The sequence below is a fragment of the Brassica rapa genome, chromosome A08 (genome assembly GCF_000309985.2).
Source record: "Brassica rapa cultivar Chiifu-401-42 chromosome A08, CAAS_Brap_v3.01, whole genome shotgun sequence".
Lineage (NCBI taxonomy): Eukaryota > Viridiplantae > Streptophyta > Magnoliopsida > Brassicales > Brassicaceae > Brassica > Brassica rapa.
The window spans coordinates 12,875,783-12,891,529 of record NC_024802.2 but is presented as its reverse complement, the minus strand read 5'-3'; the positions used below and the strand labels follow the sequence as shown (position 1 = coordinate 12,891,529).

Sequence of the window (15,747 nt, the reverse complement as noted above, 5' to 3'; positions counted from 1 at the left end):
TCGATTTACTGTCGCTCACGCTAACAATAATAATTAATAAATATATATATACTATATATATACCAAAATGATGATCAAACCAAATAAATACTAGTACTTAAATTCGGTTTTAGACGAGAAGTGACGTCAATAAAGACATCTTCAGCACAAGGGATCGTAAGATATTTCGTCGAGTGATCTGTGCCAAATTCATTTTCGGCTTGACGCAAGAGAGCTTGGAACAAAGGATATTTCAAATAAGAGATTGGAACCACAAATCTATTCGTCTTTTCTTCTTCTTCTCCAACGTATACTGCGAAGTGACCCTTACGTAAGTTAATTATATACCTCAAACGCGATATTTTCTCACTGACTATTCTCTTTGCTTGAAAAACTATATCTTTAAATCGAATCATATCTATCTTTCAAATGAACTAATTTTTTTATAGCTTGAAAGAAGATGCATGTGTAGACTTTGTGGTTACATATATATACTTTATAGGGATGAAGCTTTGTTGTCTTATAAGATTGATAACATAAATGAAAAAGTAAATGAAATTAAAAATAGTGCATTTAGAAGTATTTAAAATTATAAATTATAATGTGATTTGTTTCTTCTTCTCCTTCTTCTTCTTCTTATTCTGAATTCAAGAATTAAAACATGTCTGCTCTCTTCATTTTATTCTCTCAATTTGTTTCTTCAGATACCAGATTTTCCTCCCTTTTGTTGACATTATTATTTTTCAATCTTCTCATCTTATATATTAAAAGAGAAGTCATGACTTTTTTCATGTGTGATTTTTTTTTAATTTGGACCATCACTTAGAAATTTTATTAAATGTATTTTATTAAGACTAATAATACATAGAATTTTTAAAATACTTTTATCATAATATCTTTTGATATCCTTTTTATTTTAAATATAAATATATTTATTTTAAAAATCTAACAAATCTGTTTTAAAAGATCTTTACAGGATCTTCATTTTCGAAATTATATTTAAATATTTTTCACTAATTTCGAAATTAGTTTGAAATATTATTATACATTAATAAATTCAGTAATCGTTTATAAAATAAAAAATAAAAAATTCTGTAATATTTTATATATTATATAACAATAATCAATCATATTAAAAGAAAATTATTATATTGAGCTAAGTATAATAAAACTGTATTAAATTTATAAATTTTATTTTCATAAGTATAAAAAATTTATGTTCAAAAATAAAATCTAATATGTTGGTAAGATGGATTAAGCAAAATATATAATACATGTATAAAAATTAACATGTATTTCTTTATAATATAAAATCTTTGTAACTACTTTAATCATAATATATTTTCATTTTAAATTCTAATAAATATGTGTAAAAGTATTTTAACAATAATTTAATGTATTTTAAGTTATCGTTTATAAAATAAAAAATAAATAAATTATATCCTATTTTATCCACTTTATGTCATGATCATGTTAAAATACAATTATTATACTTAAATAAATATGATAAAAGTATATTCAATTGATAAATTTATAAATTTTATTTTCATAAATATAAATTATTTATTTTAAAAATATAATATGATGATAGAACGGCTTAAAATTAACAAACCTTATAATACATGTCTAAAAAGTAACATATTTTAGACTTTTGTATATACAATAATATATTATCTAAATTGAATAAACTTAAAAAAATATTAGTAAAAAGAAATACAGCTTTGAAACACGGGTCAGAATTTAGCATAAATTAAATACAAAATATTTTCAAATATGTTTTTTCATGAATATATTAATTTGCTTAATAACTAAATGCAAATACAATAAGATAAATATATAATAAGAAGTAAAAATACATATGGTTTTAATCAAATGATTGATTATAACATGTAAAATATAATATTATTATATTTGAAATAGTTATATAAACATTTAAGTATATGATTAATGTTAAAAAAATATACCACTAATGTTTAAAAATAATAATTTATGTATAAAAAAAGTAAAAACAAACACCCGCGCGGTTGCGCGGGTCAAAATCTAGTTTTAATTATTTTAGAAAAAATAATTCGTATTATTTTTTATTAATTTTAAAATTTATGAACTTACCAATTATAGTTTTATATTATACTGAAAATATTGTCATCCTGTTCCTCTAAGTTCTTGAATTTAATAATCCAAGTTTTAAAATAGATATATCCTATATAAGATGTTGTTTTTTACATGTCACACTCACATTCTTTTCACCACAATCAGTTGCCCCCAATCAGTTAGATACTCTTAATAAATCAGGATTGGACTTATTATTGCTAATAATTAATATTTTGTTTCGATTTCCTTTTTCAGTTAATAAAATTCTTCAAATTTGTTTTGGGAAAAAATAAAAAAGGAAAAAAATCTTAAAATATCTGTAATTTTTTTAAGATAATCTTTTTAATACATTTTTATTTTAACTTCTTTTTGGTATTTTATATTTTATGTAGATTTGGTGACATATTTCAACTATGTATGTTTTTTAACGCTGGATTATTATGATATTCGAACTATGAGAAATACTTACTGAATATTATACAATCGACAATTATACTAACTGCAATACTCGAGTCGCCAAGTGAAATCTTCGCTTAATTAACTGTATTCTTTACACCATACTGTAGATTTTTATAAATTTTTCCATTAATATACATAATTTTTTTTTTATGAAATCGAAACTCAAATTTTCTGATGTAAAAATTACAATGAACTTTAAATCAAACCAATGGACCGATGGAATTTCCATAGCGATGTATGATTAAGAGCATCTCCAAAAAAGAACTCTATTTTAAAGTTTCTAAAATTTTATATTTGAAGTTTAAAAGTGTTTTTCTCTAAAAGCAAAACTTCAAACTTAATTTCAAAAGTGACCAACAATGAGTAGCCGATCAGTTTATTTTTCTGATCCAAGATTTCATCAATAATTCCATTTTCTTTTTGCAGGTGTTACTTCAATTACCGTTATGCACTAATGTATGAGATGTCACCTTTTAATATATTTGGTTCCCAAAATTTAATCATCTCTACACGTTGTATAAAGGAATGCCGCAGTTACAATCTGTATCATTTTCTCAAAAAGAAAAACAAAAAAACAATTACAATCTGTATCATGATATGTCCATGGTTGCTATGGTAATAATGTCCATGGATCTTGTATTTTGTTTATTGATATTAAAAGAAATTACAGACTATTATGATTAGATATCAAATGTGTTTGATTTTTTTTTTTTGACATCAATATAAACAAACTCAACCAAGACTCTACAAACCATAACAGTAACTCTGCATCCATATGAACGTTAAACAACAATTGCTACCTAGCAGTCCATGCAAGACTGTCCGTCCTTTTATTATGCATCCGGGGTATAAGAATGAGCTTTGAATGATTGAAACTTCTCTTTAGTATCTTGATATCTACCAAATAACTTGCAAAAACATGCTATTTTTCTGGTTCCGAAACCATCTTCACCATTTGAGAACAATCCGTTGCAAACGTGACGTGATACTGCCTTAAATTTCTCATTGCCCAAATGAGGGCTTCAACTTCCGAATGAAGTGGTGATTAATAAACTTGCCATTGTGTTTCTTGCACCCATTAATCCATCAAAACCTTCAAGAGTACTATACCATCATTGTCCACAATGAATATTATTTTCTTTCCATGACCCATCCATGAAACACTATCTCTCCAGTATGTTAGGTAAGACTGGTAACTCCACTACCCTCGTTTGTGTAAACCTCTCAGTTATCGATGCTTGAGCCTTCCTCCAAATCAACAATTCAGTTTCTGCCAATTTTAGTGAATCTCTTGGATCAATGTCTATGTTACTAAAAACCTTGTTGTTTCTGGTCTTTCAAATATACCATAAAATCTATATAAAATGGTGATCTTTCATATGCAGAAATACCCTCCAGTACATATAATCCATGTTTATGTAGAGCGATTGTGTAGGAAATTTTGTGGATTTGAAAGAATCCTTGATAAAACCCATACTTGAACTGTTGGTGGAAATTCAAAGAACACATGATTTATTGACTCTTCAGCCGCTCCACATTTTGCACAATGTGTATCCCTTTGAATCCCTCTTGCTCGCAAATTTTTGTTACTGAAATACAACCTGATACTATATGCCACAAAAGGTGTTTTATTTCAGGAACATCTTATTTTCCAGGAGAAGGCCTTTAGAGGGGTAACATTTGGACCATATAACGGTAATGTTTCATCTCCATCCGGATAAACCCGATCTACTTGATAACCAGATTTCACTATATACCTGCTATTATTGGTGAAATGTCATCCATCTCTGTCAACCATGTGATACTGACTCAATGGTATACTCTCTATAATTTTCCCATCATGTGCGTCCACCATGGATCGGATTGCTTGAATACTCCACGTACTTGAAATTGCATGAAAAATCCGCAGTAAAGTCCGCGTAAAAATTACTAGTGAATTGATTGTTGTTTGCTGGTCTCAGATCAAATGTGTTTGATAGTAAAGCTACATGAGCTATGACAGGAAGACCCAAGCAAAACAATCATTCGGTGTCATCTATAGCCACCTAAAAAACCTATAGATAATCATCAATAATCATCCGTATTTTTCGACAATGATCTTAAAGAAGTTAAGAGTCACGGAAATCTGTTGGCAAGCGAAAGTGGTCCACCTCTAATATCTGAAATCCCCGTTTACGTACTAGATCATTTGGTCCAATAAATAAAGAAACTTGATATAATTTTAAAACTGATACAAATAAATGAAACAGAAAACTGATTCAAAATCTTAAAGGTTCATATATACGCAAAACTTCTTTTAATCAATCATGACGCTAAGCCAAAAATATTTTATATGCTCTATCAAGCTCATCCGATCCTTTAGAAAGAACACACTTAGCCAAATACTTCTTCTATTTGTTTCTTGACTTTTTTTAGTTTCTGTCTTCAACTCTTCTCTTTCAACGTATAAATGATACCAATGACTGAAACCATCTACAGCAAGCAACTATTTTAGGTACAAAGGGGAAGAACATATATGTCTACAGACTAGCACACTCAAATAAGATATGAAAATAATATATTGTAGGCCATGTGGAGCAAATGGCTATTGATCTATTTCGATCACTGAACAGTAGTATGTTGTATATTCAAAACTCAGTCATAACAACAATTGCAATCATCGTCATCATAATCACATGCAAAGATGTACTAGTCAAATCTTATCCAATGGCATATAACTTCTTCAAATTATTGATAGAGCTGTATTTACAAAATATATATATATATATACACACATAAAAACCATCTCTTTACTCATAGTTTCCAGCAGTACGGCCCCTAGTTTAAGAGCAAAGGAAAATTCTACTTTAGGACTTGGAACTTATTATACGTAATGTTTTCATATATAACTATCAACCATTTCAAGAACTGGACCCACTTAGCCTGACCAGGTCACACTATTCACCACTTCGAGGCTCTAATTAAATATACATACCCGACTTTTATATTGGCAATCATATAAACACATACATTATATAGTTTTTTTTTCTGAAACTACATTATATAGTTGCATGCATTCTCCTTATATATATGTATGTTTACATAAATATGAGCTAAGCCATGTGAGCCAGATGGATGATGGAAGGGTCCAACAGCGCACAACTTTTTTTTTGGGGGGGGGGGGGGGGGGGGGGGGGGATGTTTTGGTGATAGATATATCGCATCTTACTGCTATTTTAGCATTAAAGTCTTTTCATTATCTTGAAGTCACATGCTAGCTTTAAGTTCACTCCTATAAATAGAAATTTCTTCTCCTCCTTGTCTATCAAGTCAAAGCAAATCTTCAAATCACAATCTATGAGGAACAAAAACGGACCACCATCATCAACAACAACTTCAGGGCTTGTTCCTAAAGGTCACGTAGCCGTTTATGTTGGGGAAAGAATGGAGAAGACAAGGTTTGTGGTTCCGATATCATACTTGAACCATCCTTTGTTCAGACAGTTTCTTAATTGCGCGGAGGAAGAGTTCGGATTTCATCACCCAATGGGTGGTTTGACGATTCCTTGTCGAGAAGAAGCGTTTCTTCATCTCATCAGCTGCACTGAGGAACAAAATTATTAATATTTAGTAGTCTTAAGGGTTTTGATGAAACTTTGTTTTCTCTCTCTCTCTCTAAGGGGAGAATTATAGGAAACTTACTTGTGTGTATACATCGGAATAAGATACTAAAAGTTGTACTATAGTATTCATATTCAAACTATTAAAAGGTCAAGATGCAGAGGGTGGCAACTTATCAAAAAAAAAAAAAGATTTAGAGGGTGACTGCATTCTAAGCTTTAAAGGTTGTGCATAGGAGATTTAGATCTCTTTTTATTTTCTTACCAATTTGTTGTGTGTAAATGCTTAATATATTGGGAACAAATATATATATTTGAAACATAATATCTGCTCTCCAACTTCAAAACTACAATTTAGAATACCGAAGATAATATGTTGAGCTGTTTCGATAATGTGACATCGTAAAAAAAAAGGGTGACATCGTTAGATGTTATAGTACTGCCTCGAATATTACATTTACGAAATACATTATTTTTTTGTTTTTTTGGAACACTACATTATTTTTTGTATTTTCATTTCTTTGCAATCAAAGCATTGTAAATAGTCTCTCCCATCGCGAATCGAACAAAGAAATAGATTATTGTAAAAATGGAACGTTTTGTATAATGAGAAATCTGTATCACATATATATAAGTACATTTATTAATTTACCATAGCCAGCTGACTTACATTATAAATACAGTATCCTAAAACTATATATAAGACTTCAAACTATATTTAAAGGAATGGTGGATCACATGCACTATGAAGAAACTAAAATGGGTTGTAAGTAACGATTACTATAATATGTAAATCAATGTTAACAAATCAGAAGAAGACATATTAGCGTCAAATAAACGCATAATATATATTAAAAATAAGTGAAACAGTATTGAACAATTGTTTTAGTGAAATTTATCATGATAAAAATGTAAATCATATCTAAATGATTGCACATTTAGATTTTCAAGCACATCATGTTACTCTACGTTGTTAGGAAGAGATAATTGTCAAAAGTGTCTATTTTCATCAATGACAATGAGGAAACTTATTTCTGTTGTCTATTCATCATAACGAATATGACCACACCTGTTTCATGTAACGGCCAGAGGTTTCAATTAAGTGACAAAGAAAGCATGTGATTCCTGTAACTTAGGTGGGCCCTATCTGGTTATATTCTTTAGTCACTCATAGAAATCAGAATCAGCTTGATGCTCTAGGTAAACCCTAGTTTTTATTAAGAAGATCCCATGTGAAACCCTTCACTTTTAAATACAACAAAAATTTATTGTATCATTAAACACAAATTCGAAATTAGATTCCTTAACCTATAAACTACTCTATAAATAGCAACTAACACACAACTCCACCAAAAAAAATAATCTTTCTCCGTTTTCATAAAACATATTGTTCTTAATTACAGTCTCTATAGAAACTCTTGGTGTAGACATGGTGGCTATTCGATTGTCGTGTGTTACCAACTCTAAACAGTCCCAAAAACAGCAATTTCGGGTTCCAAAAGGACATGTTGCGGTTTATGTCGGAGAAGAGATGGAGAACAATAAGAGATTCGTGGTTCCCATTTCGTATTTGAACCATCCTTTGTTTCAAGGTTTGCTTAATCGAGCAGAGGAAGAGTTCGGTTTCAATCATCCCGTTGGTGTATTGACGATTCCTTGCAGAGAAGAAACATTCGTAGGTCTTTTGAATTCTTATGGTTGTATTGTTTCAACTTGAGCATCTTTTTTTTGGGAACCTCAGAAATTTCTTTGATTTTATTTTCTTTTCTATTTTATAGATTTTTTTGGTTGTTCCTTTTGTTTATTTATTCAAAGGAGAACAGCCTGCATCAACATGTATATATTTTGTACTTCCACAAAAACATTGATATAAATCATGTTTGCGAAGATAATCTTGTTATATAAGTTCATTCGGAATATACCTTTAGCTTGACAGCTGATTTAAACCTGACAGCACTTGTAAGGAGTCTCTACAATAGGTTTTTAAACTTCAAAACATATTACATATTGTTATACAAAAGTTATTTTATAAAGTTAGAGAACAAATTTTATGCGTCACGCTGATACCGGTTCCTATCGTCTTGCATTTGGTTCCATGGTTGTTCCCAGCGAGAATTCCGAAACCTTGATCTTTCTTCCTCCACTCTGCTGCTGGTACGTAGGATGAAGGCCTCTTGTTTCCTCTTTCCGGAAACTTTACCCATTTAGTATCTGGTTCCTCGTACATTTTTCCCTTGCCTTTTCCATAGTAGCCTCTCTAATCTTTGAGATTTTCTTGATTGCTCACGTCACCATTGATCACCGCTCCTTTGTAGCTCCTTGCACGATCCTCTTTTCGGCTTTTTGATTCGTCCTTGGTTTCTTTCTTCTTAACAGGAGTCTTTGGGTTCAAAGGACAATGATCCTCATCATGACAGAGCTTGAAACATAGCTTACAGAACTCAAACAGTTTCTCATAAAACTCACAGCTCTTAAAATCAACAGTTGCATCAAAACATAGCTCTTTAGTGCCATCTATCACGACTCTCATCTTGCCATAATCCAGATCAACAACATCTGTTGTAGATAGATAAAGGATCCAAAGCCCAAATATTAATTAACTTTTCAACAGTAGACCCTTTCGGTTTATTTTTCAGTTAATTCGAGGAATAGCATTTAATTTATTATAAATTTATATACATTATATATATACCATATTTAGTTAATTTATATAATAATCCGACAATTTATTTGCATTTGATACACACCTTGATCTCTGGTTAGAAAGTTGAAATCGAAATATCTCCATATTTACATCTAAAACATATTCCAATAATCAACTCAAGATTATATACATGCTACGAAACCATAGTTTCAATGCAGCCATGTCGGCACACCAAACTATCATATTATATAAAATGATTTTTTAATATTATTGAATATTTGTTTAACGTTCTTTTTCTCAGACATCAAATTTCCTGTAACTAGAAAATCAAGAATGGAATATGGGTGATTAGATGTGCGACTCAAAAAATCAAAGATCAATATGTAATGATTTGTTAATTGCAACTTCTAGAAATTCAATATATTTGTGGCATTAATTATTTGCCACTCAGAAGATTCGCATCTATGAGAAGAAAACCAAACCAATGATTAGCCAATTTGACATTGTCTTCTATATTTAAATCTGAAATATCAACTTGGTTATTTGTATCCTGAATTTTTGCTTCATGTTCATTGTTATTTTATCCAATGAAAAAAGAAATGTGACAAGTTGCGCTCACAGTCTTATTTGAAAGTTCTCTGTCCACTTGTTATTATCTGTTACTTAAAAGTACACATCTCTAATAAGTTCAATTTAATAATAAGAAAAGAGTATTATGATAATAATACGTTTTGATTTTTCAGCAGACATATATTATTTTCATATAAGTAAGAACAGAGCATTTCTTTTGCTGGAGAGCTCGATGTGAGTTAAGTTAACTAACCCATGGGACAAGCTGATAAGTCAAACAACATACATGAGAAAAAAATGAAGAAAGATTACACTAAGAGTCACTTTTCTACTTTATTATTATACTAGATAAAAATCTGCGGCGTAGCCCGGAGTATTACAACACGAAATTTCTTTTGTTAGGTATCAAAATCAGAAAAGCTTGAAATTTATACAATATAAAGCCTTTGTGTTTATAAAAGTCTAAGCAACAGTCAGCAAACTATTAGCCATCGGGAAAGTTCTAAAGCCTTTGTGTTTTCCTCTTTGGTACTCATGAATTGATGCAGTTAGCGATCCAACCATTTTCTTCAGATATTTCTCTGATTAAAATTTCTAGTTGTTTGTTCACTAATTTTTTTTTATCTTTGGTCACATTTTGTGTTACCTTCTGTTAGGAACAAAGTTTGAAAAGCATACCATACGGAATTATTTATGTTTCTACGCTTATAAATTGTATTAGTAGTTATTTATAACTAATGTTAATACTTGATTGTTAGATTAACTTCTTATCTACAACTTTGAAATAAAAAATTGAAGTGTTTCATGATGGTTTCTCTGAGATGAAACATAAAAGGGAAAATCATTGGTCTCTTCATCTTGTATATTGTGCTACACATACATTGTGTAAATATTATAAATACTCTGAAGTTGTAAACATAAACCACCATGGAAAGTTTAGTAACAATATAAAGTATGTAAACAAACTAAAGTATTCTTTCCTCAATATATGTTGGCGCCAACAACAAAGTTGAAGGACTTGCAGTGTGGCTGCGATCTCCCTGACCAAATACAAATAAGCTCACTTATTTTGAAGTTGGTCATGCAAGCTTAGCTCTACTCTGTTTGGAAAGAGCGGAATCATCGATTTCACTCATCGCTATCTCAACCAACAACGTAAGGGATGGGCCTTCATTTGAAAATCTCCCAAACAATGAGAGCTTAGCTATATCTTTTTCCCCCGAGTTATACCGTCTAACGATTAAGAAAGTTTATTACTCTCTACATAGCAATGTTTGGTAAAAGAAAATTTAATTTAAACCGAACTAATTGACTAAAACTGAGACAGTAAAAAATTTAAGGCTTGTTTGTTTCTCCATCTGGATAAGTCATCTAGATGAAAATGAGAGATTTGTTTGTTTATGTATTAAAAGTACAATTCATTCAGATGGATCATCCAAATGACTTTTGAACTAATTGACTAAAACTGAAACAGTAAAAAATTTAGGGCTTGTTTGTTTCTCCATTTGGATGAGTCATCTAGATGAAAATGAGAGTTTTGTTTGTTTATGCACTAAAAGTACAATTCATTTAGATGAATCATCCAAATGACTTTTGAACTAATTGACTAAATGATATCTCATGATTTTAATGAATTTTAGATTCATATTTAAGTTTAATATGATCATTTTAGATTGCATTTAGGTCTTTATGTTGCATTTGCATACTCATTTGCATATCATAGGGGTTGGATTGCACAAATGGAAGTTTGGAGCCAAAATGTGAGGTTGTTCTTGTGTATTCAAGACTTTGTGGCTGATTTGGAAACCAACAAAAGTCCAGGGACCAATGATGTGAATTCAGAATATTCGATTGGGCTAGATTGCAACATTAAAATGTTTGGGGCTGAATCAAGAGGATGTTTCTGCAATTATAATAGTTTTGGGTCAAGTCGTATTTATCCAAAAGGTGAAGGGCCAGATGTGCAAAAACTCCAAAATCCACCATTGTTGCACGAGCTTCTTCCTCCGTGACGAGCAGACTGAAGCGACGACTCCCGACGGCGATTCCGGAGCCTCCATGGCGGATCCTGGCGAGGAAGAAGGAGTTTGTGGTGGTTCGTGGCGAAGTGAGACGAGCCGCGGCGGAGATTCTGAGCACGGCCACGGGAGATAGAGAGGCCGTGAGCCAGTGACGACAAAGGAGACGACGGCTGAAGCTTGAGACGAGGAAGGCAAGAATCGAGCATGAACCACAACGGCTTGACAGTACGGGTCGATGAAATCACTGTATCTCGGACGCACCTTGGAGCGGACCTGCAACGCGGGAAGAAGAAGCCGCGCGCACTTGGACAAACTCGATGTCAGTATCAGAGCGGCTTAGTGAAACGGGTTGCGTTACCCGCTCGGAGAAGACAAAGAAGCGATTTCAAGATGTGTTGACCGGTTTAATCCGGTTTGACCCGGTTTAATTCAACTGAACCAGACGAGTTTAGACCTCTTATAAATAGTTTTAGCCTCCAAAAACCCTAATTTATCTCATTTTCTCTCAAGACTTTGTCTAAACTTGTAAAAGCTTGAATCTTTCTATAATTTAAGGAAGTACTTCATCTTATAATTGTGTTTCTCTTGCTCATTAACATGATTAGCTTTGATCCTTACATGGGTTTAAGGTTTCTCATGGAGATTATTGAGTAGACACATTTTGGATTCATGGGTTAAGGTAGATTAGGGTGATTAAGCTAGATCTAAAGTATTTTAGTATAGATCCATCTTGTTCCTTGCTAGTAGAGTGCTTTTAATGCAACTCTAGAGTTGGCCTCTCTAAAGTTGAGCTCTAGGCATTTCATACCCGGAAGGTGTTTGATGAAATGCCTGAACCAATTCTCCTAAGCTTTTAACATCCTTTACCAAAGGGATTTGTTGTTAAAGGTGTTAAGATGGCTAGTAGACTTGAGATTAATGATTACTTAGATAACATTCAACCAAAGGGATTTGATGCTTGAGTTATCTAGGTAAATGGGCATTCATCTAGGGATAGAGTTTGTTTAGGATTGTGTCTAGGCCTAAGGTAGATAGATTGGTTGAAAGTTGACACCTTTAGATTGAAACTTGATCACCTTATATCAATTATCCTCACCCATGAATCCATCCTTAGCATTTGAAAGTTCTTGCACTTATTTCTTGATTGGATTTGAGATCACCTTGTTTATATTTCTAGGATCTTAGCTTGTTACAAATCATCCATCTTCTTGTTTGCTTAGATTAAGAAAGCTTGTGTATCCTTGGTGTTATAGGTCACTAGTTCCTTGTGGATTCGATCCTAAAATGCTACAATGACATACCATTCGATTGTGGTATTGTTGGCACATTAGGTTAATTGGTGTGTGCTTAAACGCGTAATCAATTTGGCGCCGTTGCCGGAGAACTAGTAGATTTATCATTAGGATTTCAATCTTTCTTGAGACTTAGCTTTATTTTCTTGCTTTGTTTTTCTTTTGCATAGTTACTAACCTTTACTTCTAGCTTTTGTTCTTGAGTGATGGCTTCAAGCTGTTTTGAGAAGCCACAAGAAGAGGAAGATCACATCGAAGATGAGCCATATGTGTATGTGGAGCCACCACCCTTTGATGCAAGTATACTCACACCAGCATAGCATGTGACGTTAAATGAGCTTCAGAAGAAGTACCCGGGGTCAGCAAAGACATCCCTAGCACGAAGGATCCGGGTGGAGCTTATTAAGGATCAAGCAGAGCTTGAAGGAAGGGAGGTTACACAGTATGAGTTCAATGTTGCTTATGACCTTAAAGAGGTAATGTATTGGGTTCCACCATCCCAGCTGGAAGGTACAAGAATTTCCACTCTAGAACTTCAACTTGAGGAACTTTGCTTGCCTTATGGTGAGAATATTGCCCATGATCTTGATTCTCTTGTGCTCATAAATGAATGTCTTGATCTAATATGTGAAACTAGGAAGCTAGATGAGTTGAGAATAGAAAAGCTTGCTAGAGATCATATTGAAGTTTGTTTTGACAAGAACTATCTTTGTGCTTCAATTGATCTTGAGTATGAGTTTTTGATGCTTAATGAACCTAGACCTCTTCTTGAACTTGCTGATTTAGGGGATGAACTTGATGTGGATATGCTTTTGCTTAGGATAGAAAACCCCTTTGTCAAAAATTATCATGAGAATGTGAGCATTGTGTATTACTTGATTGATGGAGATAGAGTTGACTACTTTGTTAAAACCTTGTTTGAGCCTGTAGTTGACTGTGTGTTTCCACCATATGCATTTGATTCTCATGACCATCTGAACCTCAAGGAGCATTTCATAATTCATGTCACATCTTTAGTGAAGCTCTTTGAGGAAAAATCTGTCTATTTTCTATGGATAGTAGTGTGCTCCTTTGCATACTTGGTTCCTTGTTCTTGTAGGAGAAGGACCAAAGGTGCATTGGCTCAACCTTTTGATACCTATGATTAACAAGCACACAAAGTCAAGCTAGAGACTTAAAACAAGCTCACTTGGGAGGAAATCTCATGTTTATCCATTGTATATATATATTTTTTTTATCTTCTCTTTTTAGGTTATTTAATAAGCATGGTTGAGATTTTTCAGGTCAAGTCTTACTTGCCTTGGCTGATGTGAAGCATTGTGACTCTAGACACTTGCCTTCTCCCCTTCAGTCCATGTCCATGGTGAAACAAACCCGAGGCCAAGGGTCCGCTACCACCCAATTCAGCCAATAACTCCAAGTAAGTGTCACTCCAACCTTGTACATATTTACTTTTCATGTTTATTTCTTTCCCTTGGATCTCTTCTTTGAGCTTACTCTCACACAAGGGACTGTGTGAAGTAAGTTTGGGGGAGAGTCTACTATCTCACATCATTTTCGGTTTTGTTTACTTGCCATGAGTCTCATGCATTGCATTGTGAATACTTATTTGCATAGAAAATTCATAAAAATTTGATTTTTTTAAAAAATCTTCATGTAGTTTCACTTGATCCATTTGCATCTTTAGGATTGAGTCTAGAAGCATTTAGATTGCATTCATGCATTGGAAGAAACCTTGTAAAGAACACATGTCTAGAACTCAATATGACATCCTAGCTAAACATATCAAGTAGCTTAAGCATCTCTTGAAAAAGCTTGTAAGCTTCGAGCCTTGAAAACTCTTCTTGAAACATGTTGTTTGCTTGATGATTGGCATTGTTCTTGAAACCAACTCCAAATGAACTAGGGCTTAATGAACTTAATCTCTCTTGCATATGGGCATTTGCATACTTGATCATGGATATTATACACATTTGGGTTATCTTTCTCTCTTTGTACCAATCTTTGTTAACCCAAATGTCACTTCCATACCTATTAACCTTCACCATTCTTTGAAGCCAACATTAATTTGCTTCAGTGAGGCCTTTTATTGATAGCATGTCATGTGCAAAATTTTGAGAGTATTAGGAGCGACAATGAGTTGTTCTCATCTTTGGCTAGCATTAGGACCTCATTTAGGCTAGCCTCTAGGATGGTTGTTGAGTTTGTGAGCTTAAATTCTTTTGATCTTGGGATTGGGATGTGAGTGAAAGTGAAAAGAAATGAACCAAAAAGAGTGAGAAAAGGAAAGGAAGCCACTAGGGATCTAAAAAAAAAAAAAAAAAACTCTTGTGTTTATAAATAGAATCCCCTTTAGAATTAAAAAAAAAAACATGAAAAGAGTAGGGAAAAGAAAAAATAAAAGAGCTGAGTGAATAAAAAAAAAAATCCTAGTTGGCTAAAATAAGAAATGAGAATGTGTTCATTGGGTGAGAGGTGAAAGTGAGTGTATTTTTGGGTTTTGGGATGATGAAAAGAAGAAGGGTAGAGCTTGAAATCATTTAGGAATGGGGTAGAATGATGAGAACAAGTCATTGTATGCATGAATTGCTCCTTTTCTTAGATAAATTTTGCATAATGATCTTGCTCCTATTCTTGAGTGTGAGTCACTATAAATAAATGCATTTGAAACCCATCTTTCTTCACATTTGACCATCTTCTCTCACCAAACCAAATGATTGAGATCATGTGCCCATTTGCAAGAACTCACCTTGTATGCTTGTTTAAATGAATGTGAGGGTTGGCTAAAGAACTTGTTGATTGATGAGTAAATGACTTGTGTTGAGGCATAAGAGTCTTGATAGGCCTTGAGAAGCTAGAGTGTACTAAGAGAGTTGCTCATGCTATTTCCTATGTTTCTCTTAGGATGTTAGGTTGAAGGCTAGAAAGTTACTCTTTTGGTTATGTATTTTACTTTCAATTCTCTCCTCTTTGATTGATCTTGAATGTTTACTTGAGGACAAATAAAGGACTAGTGTGGGGGAGTTGATATCTCATGATTTTAATGAATTTTAGATTCATATTTAAGTTTAATATGATCATTTTAGATTGCA

General features: G+C 32.6%; 2 protein-coding genes across 2 annotated transcripts; one reads left to right on the top strand and one right to left on the bottom strand.

The window, feature by feature from the left end:
• Window positions 1-23: 23 nt before the first annotated feature.
• Window positions 24-761, bottom strand: LOC103834390 (auxin-responsive protein SAUR21). The gene has a single exon (XM_009110455.3). It carries the CDS (start codon window positions 393-395, stop codon window positions 75-77), a length of 321 nt encoding a protein of 106 aa, XP_009108703.1. The 5' UTR covers window positions 396-761; the 3' UTR covers window positions 24-74.
• An 850-nt stretch (window positions 762-1,611) lies between these two features.
• LOC103834524 (auxin-induced protein X15) lies at window positions 1,612-15,060 on the top strand. The gene has a single exon (XM_033278180.1). The coding sequence runs from the start codon at window positions 7,558-7,560 to the stop codon at window positions 7,843-7,845; it is 288 nt and encodes a 95-aa protein (XP_033134071.1). The 5' UTR covers window positions 1,612-7,557; the 3' UTR covers window positions 7,846-15,060.
• Window positions 15,061-15,747: the final 687 nt, after the last annotated feature.